We start from the raw sequence: 14431 nt of genomic DNA, 5'->3' as shown, positions 1-14431 counted from the left end.
CTAACTTTCACTTTATAGGTCAGAATGCCGCTTGCACGATTCTACTTCTTGTAAAAAAAGAAAGAGCGGTAGAAATCCAATACTCTTTTTCGAGTCGTAAAAACAACAAGAAAACTAATAATAGAGTCGTAAATAACCAAGAGTACAGCAGTATAGCTCCGCTCAGCGTACAGCTTCGCAGCTATAAAAAACATTTGTTATAATCATACAGAAAACCATTCTGTTTTCACTGTCATAAAGAAGAAAAACCGTCGTAAATAACCAAGAGTACATCAGTATATCTCCGCTCAGCGTACAGCTTCGCAGCTATAGAAAACATTTGTTATAATCATACAGAAAACCATTTTGTTTTCACTGTGATAAAAATTGAGCCAAGAAAAACGGCTACAAACGGTTATTTATAAGCCCCGTTCTCTCAAAATTAGTTTTCGAAGTGAAAAAGTCATTCACTCAACGCAGAGCATGATCAGAAAATTCATCTGGCTTAAAAATTTGTTCACCATGACAACTTTTCTCACTTTCAATTTTACGTCAAAATGCCGCATGCACAATACTAGTTCCTGTAAAAAAACAAGAGACCGATTGAAAACCAATACTCCTTTTCGAGTCGTAAAAACCTTAAGAAAACTAATACTCCCCATCAATTCGTAAATAACTAAGAGTACCGCAGAATAGCTCCGCTCACAGTACTGCTTCGCAGGTATAAAAAACATTTATAATCATACAGAAAACCATTTTGTTTTCATTGTCATAAAGAACAAAATGCAGACGAGAAAGTTTGTTGACAGAAGGTAATCATCAAATTATTTTTTATACAGATTTAACGATTTTTAAGCGTTTTCAAATCACAATCAGCATCTTAATAAAAAAGTTAATGGGTTTTTTGAACTTTTAATATGAATTTCCTTCAAGCGATCTTTTAAGTTGGAATTTTTTTTAAAAAATCTGGTGTAAAATCTGGATAAAAACTATTCACTCTCGCGGAATGCGGAAAACTATCTAGTTCCGTCTTTCATAAGTACGAAAATAAAGTACAGCGAAAGGTTACTAAAATATTTAGTTCAACGCTTGTTTCGTCGCACTTTAAAACTTCTCTGCTAAACTTGAATTTCCAATTCTATGTACAATAATGAGCTTTTTACAAATCGTAACTATTTACAGCATCATTGACAATCTTATGTTAGACATTTACAAGAATTTAATTATTTAATTTGCCATCACATGTATTTTATTTTAGTTCATGTGAGCTAAGGGATCCTATTCAATCACCGAACTTAAAAGATTTTCATCAAATAGAAGAGCGCAAGGGTGAGAGTGGCAATCCCTTTAGAGTGAGTGGAGGAATGGTTGACTAAGAAAGGGTAGAAGAAGTCGTAAGGGATGTTTGTCCTGATAGGAGGGATCTCTTTGATGGCACCCTTCACGTCCTCTGACACGTCGATGAAGTTCACAACCATTTGACCTTGTACATCCATCGTCTCAGTGGACACGCAACGCACTCCACACTAAATATTAATCAGCTTTTAATTACAATCGTACATACATTTTGCATAGGCGAATCTAGCAATACGAGCGAAACTGCCATTAATAATGTCTTATAAGTCTACTTTCCATTAATATCATTCATAAATGGATTAAAACGAAACTGAAAAACAGGACGAGACTCACTCTCTTTTGTAGACTGTAGACTTCATTGCACTTCATATTAACGGTTGCGATCATCCATCAAAAAAACAGTAGTACATTATACCAAAAAACAGTCTTTAGTCAGTCCAGTCTTATTTCTAATTCGGGTTCAAGACTTTTTTTCCACCTCTCAAATTAAGTTACATTTAAACACTCAATTTTATAAAAGATTGCCCAAGGCTTTTTTCCATCCCAATTCTTAATTTGTACATAAACCCGTTGTTCTCCCTGTCGTACCCCCCCCCCCCTCCCCTCCCCCCACCCACAATCTTTTTCACCTATATTCCACTCACTTTGCTCTCCACAATTCAGAAAACTTACCCCACACGAAAAACATAGCCGGCAGATTGCCGGAATAGCTGCGAAAGAATAGACCTGCGTGCCATATAATAGAGATAGAAACAGATACAGATCTAAATTGAAAAAAAATCGACGCCGCTCAAAAAACTAGGTAAAAAACATTCAGCGATAAAATTAATTAAGCTTGTTGAAATTCATTCCGCAGAAGCCTTTTATCAGGGACCTTTACTGTACAAATGAGTTCCTTTGACCTTAAACAAATTCAAATTAAACTTAAGTTTTAAAGTGCAAAAGTCATTTTATTGAGTGAGGTAAGTCACGTATGATCAAAATCTAATCACGCAAATAACCTAAAAACTTTTGCTAAAACGAGTGAGAAATGACGTCACGCGCGCAAATGCCGATAGTGAGAGGAAGAAGTCATTCAGAAAATTTACTTTTTCAGCTTTGCTGTGTGAACAAATGTAAAACGAAAAAAGAGCGTCAGACGACGTAACAAAAAACATAGCAGGACAAGTCCTGACGTACAATTCAAAGAATTTTCATTGACTACACAGAAAAACTAGACCTAGAAAGGACTATCAGTGAATTGAGAAAACCATTTTTAAAAAAAAAATCAGAACAAAAAAATAAGAAAAACAGAAAATCAATATCAAAATGCCGCATGTGAACAAAAAAACCACTAGCGAGAAAGGAAAATTAAAATTTAAACAAAAAACTAGGCCTAGAATGAGCTGCAAATGGATTGGGAAAACCATTTAGAAAAGAATCCGATCCAAAAAATCGAAAAAACAGTAAAAATCAGAGTGAAACTGCCGCATGTGAACAAAAAACCACTACCGAGAAACCGAATTTTTGTTCAAACACCGTATTCTCACTCTACTTTAAAATTAGAGCGAAAAAAAATTCACGCCGCAAAACCACTCGCTTTTTCGCTCCATTTCCTGTTTCGGCGAGACCAAAATCACTACTCCAATTTGACTTCAAAAATCATGAAAATGTGTGAACAGATCTTAAAAAAAAGACAGCGCCCCAATACAATTCAAATTCTTTGAATTGTAAAAAACCAAGAGCACCGCAATATAGCTACGCTCAGCTTACAGCTTCGCAGCTATAAAAAGATATGACAAAGAAGTACATACATTGAAGCGATAGGATGCTGACGTTCGGTCAATTTTCGCACCAACAATCTTGGCTTGTGGCGATTGAAGACTCCCAATGTTGGCATAGAATATGCGCAGCTTGAGCACAGCACAAAAAGAGCAGGTATTTGGCTAAAGCAAAAAAAATAATTATCTCAATATTAGACAAATTGGAGCTCTTCCCTTTAACCACACACATCATTGGAGCATTTTATTAAAACAATAGTTGCCCGCAGTATAATTCCATATCAAGAATTTTTCCCGATGGAGCCGGCGAGTGTCGGGTCGTTAACGGTTAGTATCAGCCAATATAAATCAAGTATTGGGGAAAGAACTGACAGTAACTTGATAAAAGCCCTTTTAAACTAAGTGACTTCGTGAGAACATAAACATACCCGGCAGATTGCCGGAAAATAGCCGCCGTTGATTCCAATAAGCATGATTGGGATTGAAATAACAGAAGATATTGAAAAAAAAAATTTTTGTACAAAAACATTTTTTAAGTCCGATTTATTTTGATGGCATTTCGTGGTTGAACATACTTCTGTTTCTTAGAGAGAGGCTACAGGGGCTACCATCAATAACAATAAGCATTAGAGATGGTAACTAAGACTTATAGGAACGACGTTCAAATAGCGGGCATCTAAAATTGGGCTTTATGGGTTTATCCCGTTTCTATTTCTGACATCCATTTTTGTACTAACTCTGTTCATTTTGAATTGCTTTGCTGAGCAACTGATGTTCAAAATCACTTTTAGCAGAATGAGAGAAGAGAGGAACTAGCCTAGAGAAGTCAAAAAGATTTCACGCAAAATGTTGAAAAGGCGGCAAAATGAGGTAAAGCGAAACATTTTTTTATTCGACGAAGTAAAAAAACATAGCAGGACAAGTCCTGACGTACAATTCAAAGAATTTTCATTGACTACACAGAAGAATTAGACCTAGAAAGGACTATCAGTGAATTGAGAAAACCATTTTAAAAAAAATCAGAACAAAAAAAGTAAGAAAAAACAGAAAATCAATATCAAAATGCCGCATGTGAACGAAAAAACCACTACCGAGAAATGAGAATTAAAATTCAGACAAAAAACTAGGCCTAGAATGAGCTGCGAATGGATTGGGAAAACCATTGTGAAAAAAATCCGATCCAAAAAATCGAAAAAACAGTAAAAATCAGAGTGAAATTGCCGCATGTGAACAAAAAACCACTACCGAGAAACCGAATTTTTGTTCAAACACCGTTTTCTCACTCTACTTTAAAATTAGAGCGAAAAAAATTCACGCCGCAAAACCACTCGCTTTTTCGCTCCATTTCCTGTTTCGGCGTGACCAAAATCACAACTCCAATTTGACTTCAAAAATCGTGAAAATGTGTGAACAGATCTTAAAAAAAAAAAAAAAAAAGACAGCGCCCCAATACAATTCAAATTCTTTGAATTGTAAAAATAGGAGCGCTATAATAGCCGGCTGAGAAGATGAGGGCGGCTATTAATCATAAGTTAAAATTATGATAGAACAGAGAGCACAGGTGACGGACGGGGCCATCAAACACGCAGTAAGACTCACAACAGCGGTGGCTTGTCCACAGATAAGACTAGAGGAAGCACTGGAGTCTACTTCAATCCAATCTCCGGGCAAACTCTGGTCACTGTTGCCGAACTGAGGCAGACGCAATCCCCCCGACACATTCCAGATACCACCCAGAGCACTGTCTAAACTGCTCTGAATTGATGCACATGAGTCGGTGTAGGTATCGTAGCTCACGCTGCACAATAAAACCGATTAATCAAAATTGTAAATTTTACCCGTCTTATATCCAGAAAAAAAAGCCGTCATTGATTCCCATTACCTCGATTGGCATTGAAAGGACAGAAAATGAAAAAAAAATGATTTTTGTACAAAAACATATTAAAGTGCGAACTATTTCGATGTCATTCCATAGTCAGAATTTTACAGGTTTCTTAATGAGGGGATACACGATCTAGCATCAAACCCAATAAGCACTACAGATGGTAACTAAGACCGACCTATAACAAAATTAGAGTAGCGGGCATCTAAAATTGGGCTTTATGGGTTTAAGCAGTTTATATTTTGGATTTCGTTTTTCAGTATTGACTCTGTTCATTTTAAATTGCTGCGCCGAGCAACTGCTATTTGAAAGCACTTCGAACAGAATGAGAGAAGAATTAAACTAGCCTAGAGAAGTCAAAGATTTCACGCAAAATGTTGAACAAGCTGTAAAAGTAAAGAAAACAATGTTTTATTTGACGAAGTAGAAAAACATAACAGGACAAGTCCTGAATTACAACCCAAAGAATTGAATTAACTAATGACCTTACAACCAAAATTTTTAAAGCAACATCAAACAAAAACAAGAACAATCTGCAAAATCCCCGACCCTATATGATCAAAAATTGAAATCCAAAAACAATAAGAAAATATCTTTTGCCAAGACTTAGTGTTTTAGAACACTAAAAAACGCATTAGACAAATATTGACTCTAAAAATTCTAAATATGAGTAAACGATACAACCAGCTTCAGGGATTCAATTACATCAAAAGAAAAATAGATAAACTAAAGAAACTGGCAAAATTCAGATTATCGCTGTCAGTGGCGTCAAAGTTAAGAGAACTTCATAACTACACGCCAAAATCTTTAACTATAGCACACCAAAACACTTTAAAAAAATGAATATTTCAGCAATTTTAATGGAGGAATACGGACAAAAGAACTACAAATGAAGTCAAGATACGCAAATTCACTTGAACTTTTCGAAAACAAACGGCATCTCAGTCAATGAAAACGTGAGGAAAAATTTACCGCAAAAAACTGAGAAAAGTAAATAGCTAACTCCTCATCAGCAACCGGTGCGACCTGTCAATAATGAGTCTGTGAGCTGTCAATTATGTGATAAGACAGCCATAAGTACACATACTGGCAAACCTCAAAAATTCAGTAAAACTTTCTAAAACACGAACAGCGTATAAGTCATAGAAAGCAATGACTATGATTTGTAACGATTAATTAAAAAATGCTCAGGAAGATTGCAGAACTGTCTTGAAAGACACTAAGAGATAAGACAACAAAGTGAATAAAAGCTCGCAAATTAGTTAGTGTCAAAGTCATGGAAAGCATCAGCTTTGAACCGAAACAATTAAATCCATTAAAGAGATCCCTATTAGCAAAATATGAGACGAGTCCCCATTGAGGATAAGTGATAAGACAACAAAAAGTACAAATAAATACTCAAAGAACTCAAAATATTCATTAAAATTTAATGAGATCAAGTAGTGTCACTGCCATCAAATCTACAAGTCATGAACTCGAACCACTAAATAGGTTCATTCGTACTCAAACATATCATTGAAGATACTAAGTGATCAGACAACAAATATTAAAAAAGAAGCAAAAAATAAATAATCACAAACAATTTATGGCAACAATTATTGTAAAGTCGTATAAGGCATTAGTTGACACCCTCAGGCAAAAAAAAAGCGGAATTCGAGCACATATGTATTATATTGATAGCGCTCAAGAGAAGAAAAACTGAAAACACGTCAAATTGCCGTAAAAAAATTAGCTTTCAAAAAGCGAAAATTTACTCAAATACCCACTTTTCACTCCACTTGAAGAAGTATTTAGAAAATCCCATTTCAAACTTACTCGCTTTTCGCTCCCTTTACTACTCCAGCGAAAAAACCACCACTCTGTTTTGACTTCTCACTGACGTGACAAAGCCGAAAAAAGTGACATCTAAAAAAGTCCTGACACAATTCAAAGAATTTTCATTGACTGAACAAAATCATCACTTCAAAATGACTTCAAAAATAAAAACTTGTGAACAATCTTAAGAAGAGCCGGAAGAATTCCGCAATCGACTCAAAGAGTCGGAGCTTTACTATAAACCATACCTGCACCCGAAACCAAAAATCTTTTCTCTCAAAACAGTAACTTTTTTCTTCAAGAGATTTGATCCAAAAAATGGTAGAACTAACACAGCAGTTGTAACAAGAAAGATTTGAAAATTGACATCCTTGGAAGAACAAAAAAACACGACATCAATCATGAAACATACCCGGCAGATTGCCGGAAAATAGCCGCCGTTGATTCCAATAAGCATGATTGGGATTGAAATAACAGAAGATATTGAAAAAGAAAGATTTTTGTACAAAAACATTTTTTTAAGTCCGATTTATTTTGAAGGCATTTCGTAGTTGAACATACTTCTGTTTCTTAGAGAGAGGCTACAGGGGCTCCTATCAATAACAATAAGCATTAGAGATGGTAAATAAGACTTATAGGAACGACGTTCAAATAGCGGGAATCTAAAATTGGGCTTTATGGGTTTATCCCGTTTCTAATTCTGACTTCAATTTTTATACTGACTCTGTTCATTTTGAATTGCTTTGCTGAGCAACTGATGTTCAAAATCACTTTTAGCAGAATGAGAGAAGAGAGAAACTAGCCTAGAGAAGTCGAAAAGATTTCACGCAAAATGTTGAAAAGGCGGCAAAATGAGGTAAAGCGAAACATTTTTTTATTCGACGAAGTAAAAAAAAAAAATAGGAGCGCTATAATAGCCGGCTGAATAGATGAGGGCGGCTATTAACAATAACAATAAACGGCACATAGTTAAACCATAAGACACAACTCACCAAAATCTTATCTTAAATTTCATTTAAGACATTTGCAAAACGTCAAAAGGCCAAAGCTCTCAGGATGGTCAAAGACTGAAAAAAACTGAAATGGTTAAATACTGTGACGAAATAAAACAGGATACAAAACTCCAGAAATTCATAATCAACTCTTCGCGCCCAATACACATTGTGACGTCAGAAGGCAGATAATATTCTAAGAAACAGAAATGATTTTTTTTCTAGAAATAAGCACTCAAGATTTCTGTTTTGTAGTCAGGAACTAAGACAAAAAGTAGATATTATTCTCTTGTTAGAAAAATCTTAGGCTAAATGAGTTCCGAACAAATCATGAACAAGAGGTAACAAACGACTCACCAGAAGCACTGCGCACTCGGCTATCAGGCCATTATTGCTGCTATGCTGCAATCAATTTTATTTTAGCAACAAGCTTTACTTCGGAGTGAGAGCAATAGAGATCACTCAAAACTGAAGAACAAAAGCGTGCAAAAGTCACTTGAGAAGTCAAAAAATGTTCTAAAAAAGCCATCAAGCCAAAAATTTGCATAAGACAACACTTTTACAATAATTGCTACGAACTTCGTTCGAGAGCAATTACAAATTGTAAAATTTGTGTCCATTTTGCACTTGGAACGCATTGCTAGGCTCTCAAAAAACTGATATTAAATTCAAGAGGGTTTCATATTAAATCAGCATCGAGAGTTATTTCCACAAAAAAAAATCCAAATTACGAAAAAAATGGGCCAACAAAACTTCTCTCGCTCAGCAGAAATCTGTTCATCATGACAGCTCTTCTCACTTTCGCTTTTAGGTCGAAATGCCACATGAACAAAATTCCTTACTGTAAAAAAACAAAAGACCCATAGTAATCCAATATTCATCGAGTCATAAAAACAGACAACGCCCCAATACAATCGAAACACTTTATATTGCTACAATTAGGACGGCTGTAATAGCCGGCTGCGACGATGCGGGCCGCTATTAATAAATCGCTACCTGATGAAAAATTGCAGATGTGAATGCTTTTCCCCAGCCTGTCTTATTGTTCAAAATTATCATATTGATACTGCAGATTTATTCATACTGTTTCAATGATCGTTGTTTAAATGACAAGTTTAATACAAAGACCGCAAAATGAGGACAGAAGATTCCCTAAACTAGGAGCAGCTAACTTATCACAGAGTATTTAAACGTGCATGGAACGGGAAAAATCCAAGACAGAAGTAAGCAGATAGGCACGCAAGTTACATAACGAGAAACATCAGACGAATCGCTCTCAAACGACCGGCGAGCGGTTGGCTTCGGTAGTAGCCAGCTCGGGCTTAGGGATGCTAGCTTAAGGGGGTGAGTGGAGTGGGGGGGGGGGGGGGGTGCAGGCGATGTGGTGGGAGGGGATAGGGTTGGGAGGAATGGACGAGGGTTCTCAGATCGCCAGCTGGATGAGGATGGACGTGAGGTTTGTTTGGTGGGGGCGGGGTTAGCGATTTTCAGTGTTCCACATTACATCAAGCATTTAATATGCCAATTTTTAGCATCGATGGAGTGCGAGCCCCAACAGACGACTGTTTACCATCGAATGTACAGCGGAAATTGATTCGAAGACGCTATGCGCCCCCACCGGGCCCCATCAGGGACAACTTAAAGTGGGCCCGAGATTTTGGCTATCTTGACACATTTGCCAAAATTTGGCTTGTTTGCCCATCCGCTTGCTTGATTGTCGCCATATGGAATATAGTATTAAATAAGACTTACGTAATGCTGCATCCTGAGATAGTGTTGTACCCGAATTTGACATCTGTAGTATCTAGAACCCCCGCATTGCACTGCTGTCCAGGTTTGGGAACAGCGAGGAAATCAGTGCCTTCGGGTACTTGCACAGTGACAGTATCCACGTTGTCCACAGTGACGGTGCTGAGAAACCCCCGTCGCACAGGAAGACCCCGAATGTAGCCAGGGTTTCCACTTCGACTGGGAAACAGCGCTTCTGGCTCACTCACAATCTGAAATGGAATTCATTCTCAGTTGAAAACAGCAGAAAACTAAACTGACATGGCTCTTGTATCTAGATAGCGTAGATCGATTCAATTAAACGTTGCAGTAGAAAGTTGGTTTTTACTCACAGCTCTAGTGAGTGGTACTTTTTAAAATCGATTTATGTAATTTCATGCCTCGGACACCTCAATACTTCGTTATAAGATTTTTAAAAACGGATTCTGAACGTTTCTTTAACATTTAAGCAGTAAAAATGATAGCAGTATCAAAGATTAAGAAGCCTAGACTAAATGATAAATTAAACAAAAAAACTTTGCTCAGATGAAAGACTTCATGTCTAGATGAAACTTTATGTCAAACTTCGAAACATCATGTCTAGACTGACTGCAACACTTCAGGCAAATTAAGACCGAAAAATACAACACCTTCTGAAAGGCGATTTGGACAGTACGGGAGAAGATGACTGGAGGCTGGGTTGCATCATCCGGGTCATAGGTGAGTGTTCCCAGTGTGACCTCAAGGGCTACCTCAGTAATTACACTTCCACTGTACACAAATATGTACTTCAGCTGAAGCATCACTACAGTTAATCCATACGAACTGAACAACAATGGCATCTTTAAAAAAAACATAACCGACTAAACGTCGGAAGAATTGCTCTTGAACGACTAGTGTGAGCTCTAATCAATTGCAGCCTGCTTCAGTCGAGGGGGGGGGGAGCCCAAATGGGACTAAGCAGCTCAATAATGGGCTTCAAATAACCACATTAGAGGTTAACATATACCACTATTAAGATTTAAAGTAAAAAATGACACCAGTTTCGGCGCACTTTTCATTTGACTTTTAGTAATAAACTGCCGCCAATCAAGCTGCTTGAAATTGTGATTGAGAGAGAATTTTAGATCACGCGAAATGCAAAAAGTCAAGGGCGTAAAAGTCACTCGAAAAGTCAAAATTGTCAAGCAAAAACTTTGCATACAAAAAAGACACACACGTTTACAATAATTGCTATGAACTACGTTCAAGAGCAATTAAACAACTATACTGAGCAGCACAATCATGCTTTTGCGTGTCCGAATTGATTAGCGTAAAGGCTAGAGTTGAGCCGAGGCGAAGCCGAATTGAAATGAAGTCCGGCCATAAACAATGACGCATCAAAAGAATGTTTTAGATCACCTGGGTGACCTCTGGGAGCACCAACTTTTATTAACTTCTGAGGAAAGCAGTTGAAGAAAACTGCTCCGCTAAACCTAGAATCTACATTTATTATGGGAGAAGATGATCAATTTGCAATCATGTAAAAAGAGCGTGACACGGCGACCATTTTAATATATACAAAATTGTGCAGGTTATCTTTTTTGACAATATCATAAAATTCTTTTTTTCACGAAACTTCACGGTCTGCAAAACTGAATTTCGATGCTTGAATTGAGAAACATCATGTCTAGACTGACTGCCTATCTAAAGGCAAATTAGGACAGAAAAATACAATTATTTTGTTTGTTTTGTTTTTAACACTGTACTACATCAACATATACTACGTGAAATTGAAATCACAGGTTCATTTGTAACTGTTTCAATTGATTAGTTCATCACAATAAAATCTCTTTCAATCTGCTTTGTAAACTTGATTTTCCAATAACCTGGGCTTAATATGCAAATTGTTGTTTGCAAAAAATGCGGATATGTTCAGTCGCCACTGATTATACAGATCTAACCCCTATTCATATTCCAGGGAAGAAAAATTGGAGGCAAAATCCTACAAAAAGCCGAATTAAATAGCGCAAGTTACCAATATTACTACACAAAATATAATGACGAATTATACTCTTAAATAACCAAGTTTTTATACAAAAATGTTCTATATTGTTTGTACCCTTATCAGCGTACCGCTATCGCTATGTTCTGTTTTGTTAGAGTACTGATGAACCTTTTATATAGGTGGTATAATAGTGCTAAATTTGTAATACTGCTTCCAGTTGCTCGTACTGTAGAAATCTTATAGGATCTAGATCTGTATAATTCCGTTATAGGAGCCTTTCCAATAGTTTTATATATATTGCAAGCTCAAAACAAAAAGTTGAGGATCTATTGTGGTACCAAATCAGTTTTGAATGCTTTCTTCAAGTTCTTGCGATAAAAATTTTTTGGTGTAGCTGAGCAGTTTTGTTCCACTGTTTCACTCAGAAATTACAAAAAATCAAGTTTCAAGAAGTCAATCCGTCTTGCTTATTAACATAGGTGATTAAAACAATTAGATAATTACTTTTAATGCCTGATTGAATGATGACGGGCTTCGTTTCAACTCTGCATTGCCTCATCTTAACTCTGCCCGGAACACAAATCAATTTTTTCATGTAAAAGTAGTTCTCTGACCATCATTTAATCAACACCTGTTGCGATAACAGCAGTTAAATAAACTGCCAGTGTACTAAATTTTAATGCCAAATCGACACTGGAAAAACACTTCAGCATTAGACTACGAGTTTATCACACTCTTTTATCGCCACTGTTACTAAGTAGACAGTGGCGATAAAAGAGTGGTGATAAACTCGTAGTCTGATGATGGAAACAGTTTGTTAAACCTGTAATCTAAAAAAAACTTGTGTTGTGTAGTGTGTGTGGTGTGTCTTGTGTGTGCAGTGTGATGTGTGTATGTGTTTGCGCGCGTGTGTGTGGTGTGTTTGTGTGTGTAAGTGTGTGTAAGTGTGAGTGTGTGTGGGTTTGGAGTGTGTGAGTGCGTGTGAGTCTGGTGTGTGTGTGCTGTGTGTGGTGAGTGTGTCTTGTGTGTGTGTGTGGTGAGTGTTGTATGTGGTGTGTGTGTGCAGTGTGTGTGGTGTGTGTTTGCGCGCGTGTGTGTGTGTGGTGTTGTGTGTGTGTGTGTGCGTGTGTGTGGAGTGTGTGTGCTGTGTGTGGTGTGTATGTTGTGTGTGCGTTTGTGTGGCATGTTTGCGTGTGTGTGTGTGATGTGTGTGGTGAGTTTGTGGTGTGTTGTGTGTGTGGTTTGTTTGTGTGTGTGGAGTTTGTGGTGTGTTTGAGTGTGGTGTGTGCGTGTGTTCGTTTGTGCGTGCGTGTGTGGAGTGTGGTGTGTGCGTTTGTGTGCTGTGTGTGGTGAGTGTGTGTTGTGTGTGTGTTCTTGTGCGTGCGTGTGTGTCTGTGCGTGTATGTGTGAGTGTGTGTGTGCGTGTGTCTGTGTGTGTGGGAGCGCGAGGGAGGGGGGGTGGGCGGATGTGGTCGCAACGAAGAACAGATCCGAAGAAATATCACTTACCTTTGAAAATGTAATTGTCCACAAAAAATAAAAGTGAAACATACCCGGCAGATTGCCGGAAAATAGCCGCCGTTGATTCCAATAAGCATGATTTGGATTGAAAGAATAGAAGATATTGAAAAAAAAAGATTTTTGTACAAAAACATTTTTTAAGTCCGATTTATTTTGATGGTATTTCGTAGTTGAACATAACGTACTTCTGTTTCTTAGAGAGAGGCTACAGGGGCTACTATCAATACCAATAAGCATTAGAGATGGTAACCAAAAATTATGAGAACAAAGTTCAAGTGCCGGGCATCTAAAAATGGGCTTTATGGGTTTATCCCGTTTCTATTTCTGACTTCAAATTTTTATACCGACTCTGTTCATTTTGAATTGCTTTGCTTAGCAACTGATGTTCAAATTCACTTTTAGCAGAATGAGAGAAGAGAGGAACTAGCCTAGAGAAGTCAAAAAGATTTCACGCAAAATGTCGAAAAAGCGGCAAAATGGTAAAGCGAAAAAAAGTTTGACGAAGTAAAAAAAACATAGCAGGACAAGTCCTGACGTACAATTCAAAGAATTTTCATTGACTAAACAGAAAAACTAGACTTAGAATGGACTATGAGTGAATTGAGAAAACCATTTTAGAAAAAAAAACATAAAAAAATAAGAAAAAACAGAAAATCAATGTCAAAATGCCGCATGTGAACCAAAAAAAAACCACTAGCGAGATATGAAAAATTAATTCAAACAAAAAACTAGGTCTAGAATGAGCTGTGAATGAACTGTGAAAACCATTTAGAAAAAAATCCGATCCAAAAAATCGAAAAAACAGTAAAAATCAGAGTGAAATTGCCGCATGTGAACAAAAAACCACTACCGAGAAACCGAATTTTTGTTCAAACACCGTTTTCTCACTCTACTTTAAAATTAGAGCGAAAAAAATTCACGCCGCAAAACCACTCGCTTTTTCGCTCCATTTCCTGTTTCGGCGTGACCAAAATCACTACTCCAATTTGACTTCAAAAATCATGAAAATGTGTGAACAGATCTTAAAAAAAAAAGACAGCGCCCCAATACAATTCAAATTCTTTGAATTGTAAAAAACGAGCGCAATAATAGCCGGCTGAGAAGATGAGGGCGGCTATTAAAAACGAACAAAACTGTGTTCAATTTTGAAATGATCGCAACAGGTGTTGATTAAAAAAATTACCACACGGTTGTTATCGCCCTCGAAGTTATCATAACACCTCGGCTTCGCCTCGGAGTTTGATAACTTCTGGGTGGCGATAACAACCGTGTGGTAATATTCATTAGACCAACCATATGCATGGTTTATCAGTACTCTTAAAAATAACACACGGCTCTAATTGAACTCTAATGATTTTGCCGTCCTCTACGA

At 37.1% G+C, this 14431-nt stretch overlaps 1 protein-coding gene across 2 annotated transcripts in view; it reads right to left on the bottom strand.

The window, feature by feature from the left end:
* Positions 1 to 1090: 1090 nt before the first annotated feature.
* Positions 1091 to 14431, bottom strand: part of LOC142337091 (tectonic-1-like) — a 145282-nt gene continuing 131941 nt past the window's right edge. The window contains exons 10-14 of one of the 2 annotated variants that reach the window (XM_075386161.1): positions 10202 to 10345; positions 9537 to 9784; positions 4695 to 4893; positions 3129 to 3260; positions 1091 to 1505 (exon numbers count right to left, since the gene is read on the bottom strand). In XM_075386161.1, coding sequence (XP_075242276.1) covers positions 1275 to 1505; positions 3129 to 3260; positions 4695 to 4893; positions 9537 to 9784; positions 10202 to 10345 — 954 coding nt within the window. In that variant the 3' untranslated portion in view covers positions 1091 to 1274. The remainder of the gene's footprint in view (positions 1506 to 3128; positions 3261 to 4694; positions 4894 to 9536; positions 9785 to 10201; positions 10346 to 14431) is intronic. The other variant, XM_075386162.1, reaches the window with a different exon arrangement.

The sequence above is a fragment of the Convolutriloba macropyga genome, chromosome 3 (genome assembly GCF_964194025.1).
Source record: "Convolutriloba macropyga chromosome 3, txConMacr16.3, whole genome shotgun sequence".
NCBI lineage: Eukaryota > Metazoa > Xenacoelomorpha > Acoela > Convolutidae > Convolutriloba > Convolutriloba macropyga.
The sequence above is the reverse complement of the archived record's forward strand: the minus strand, read 5'-3'. Positions and strand labels throughout refer to the sequence as shown.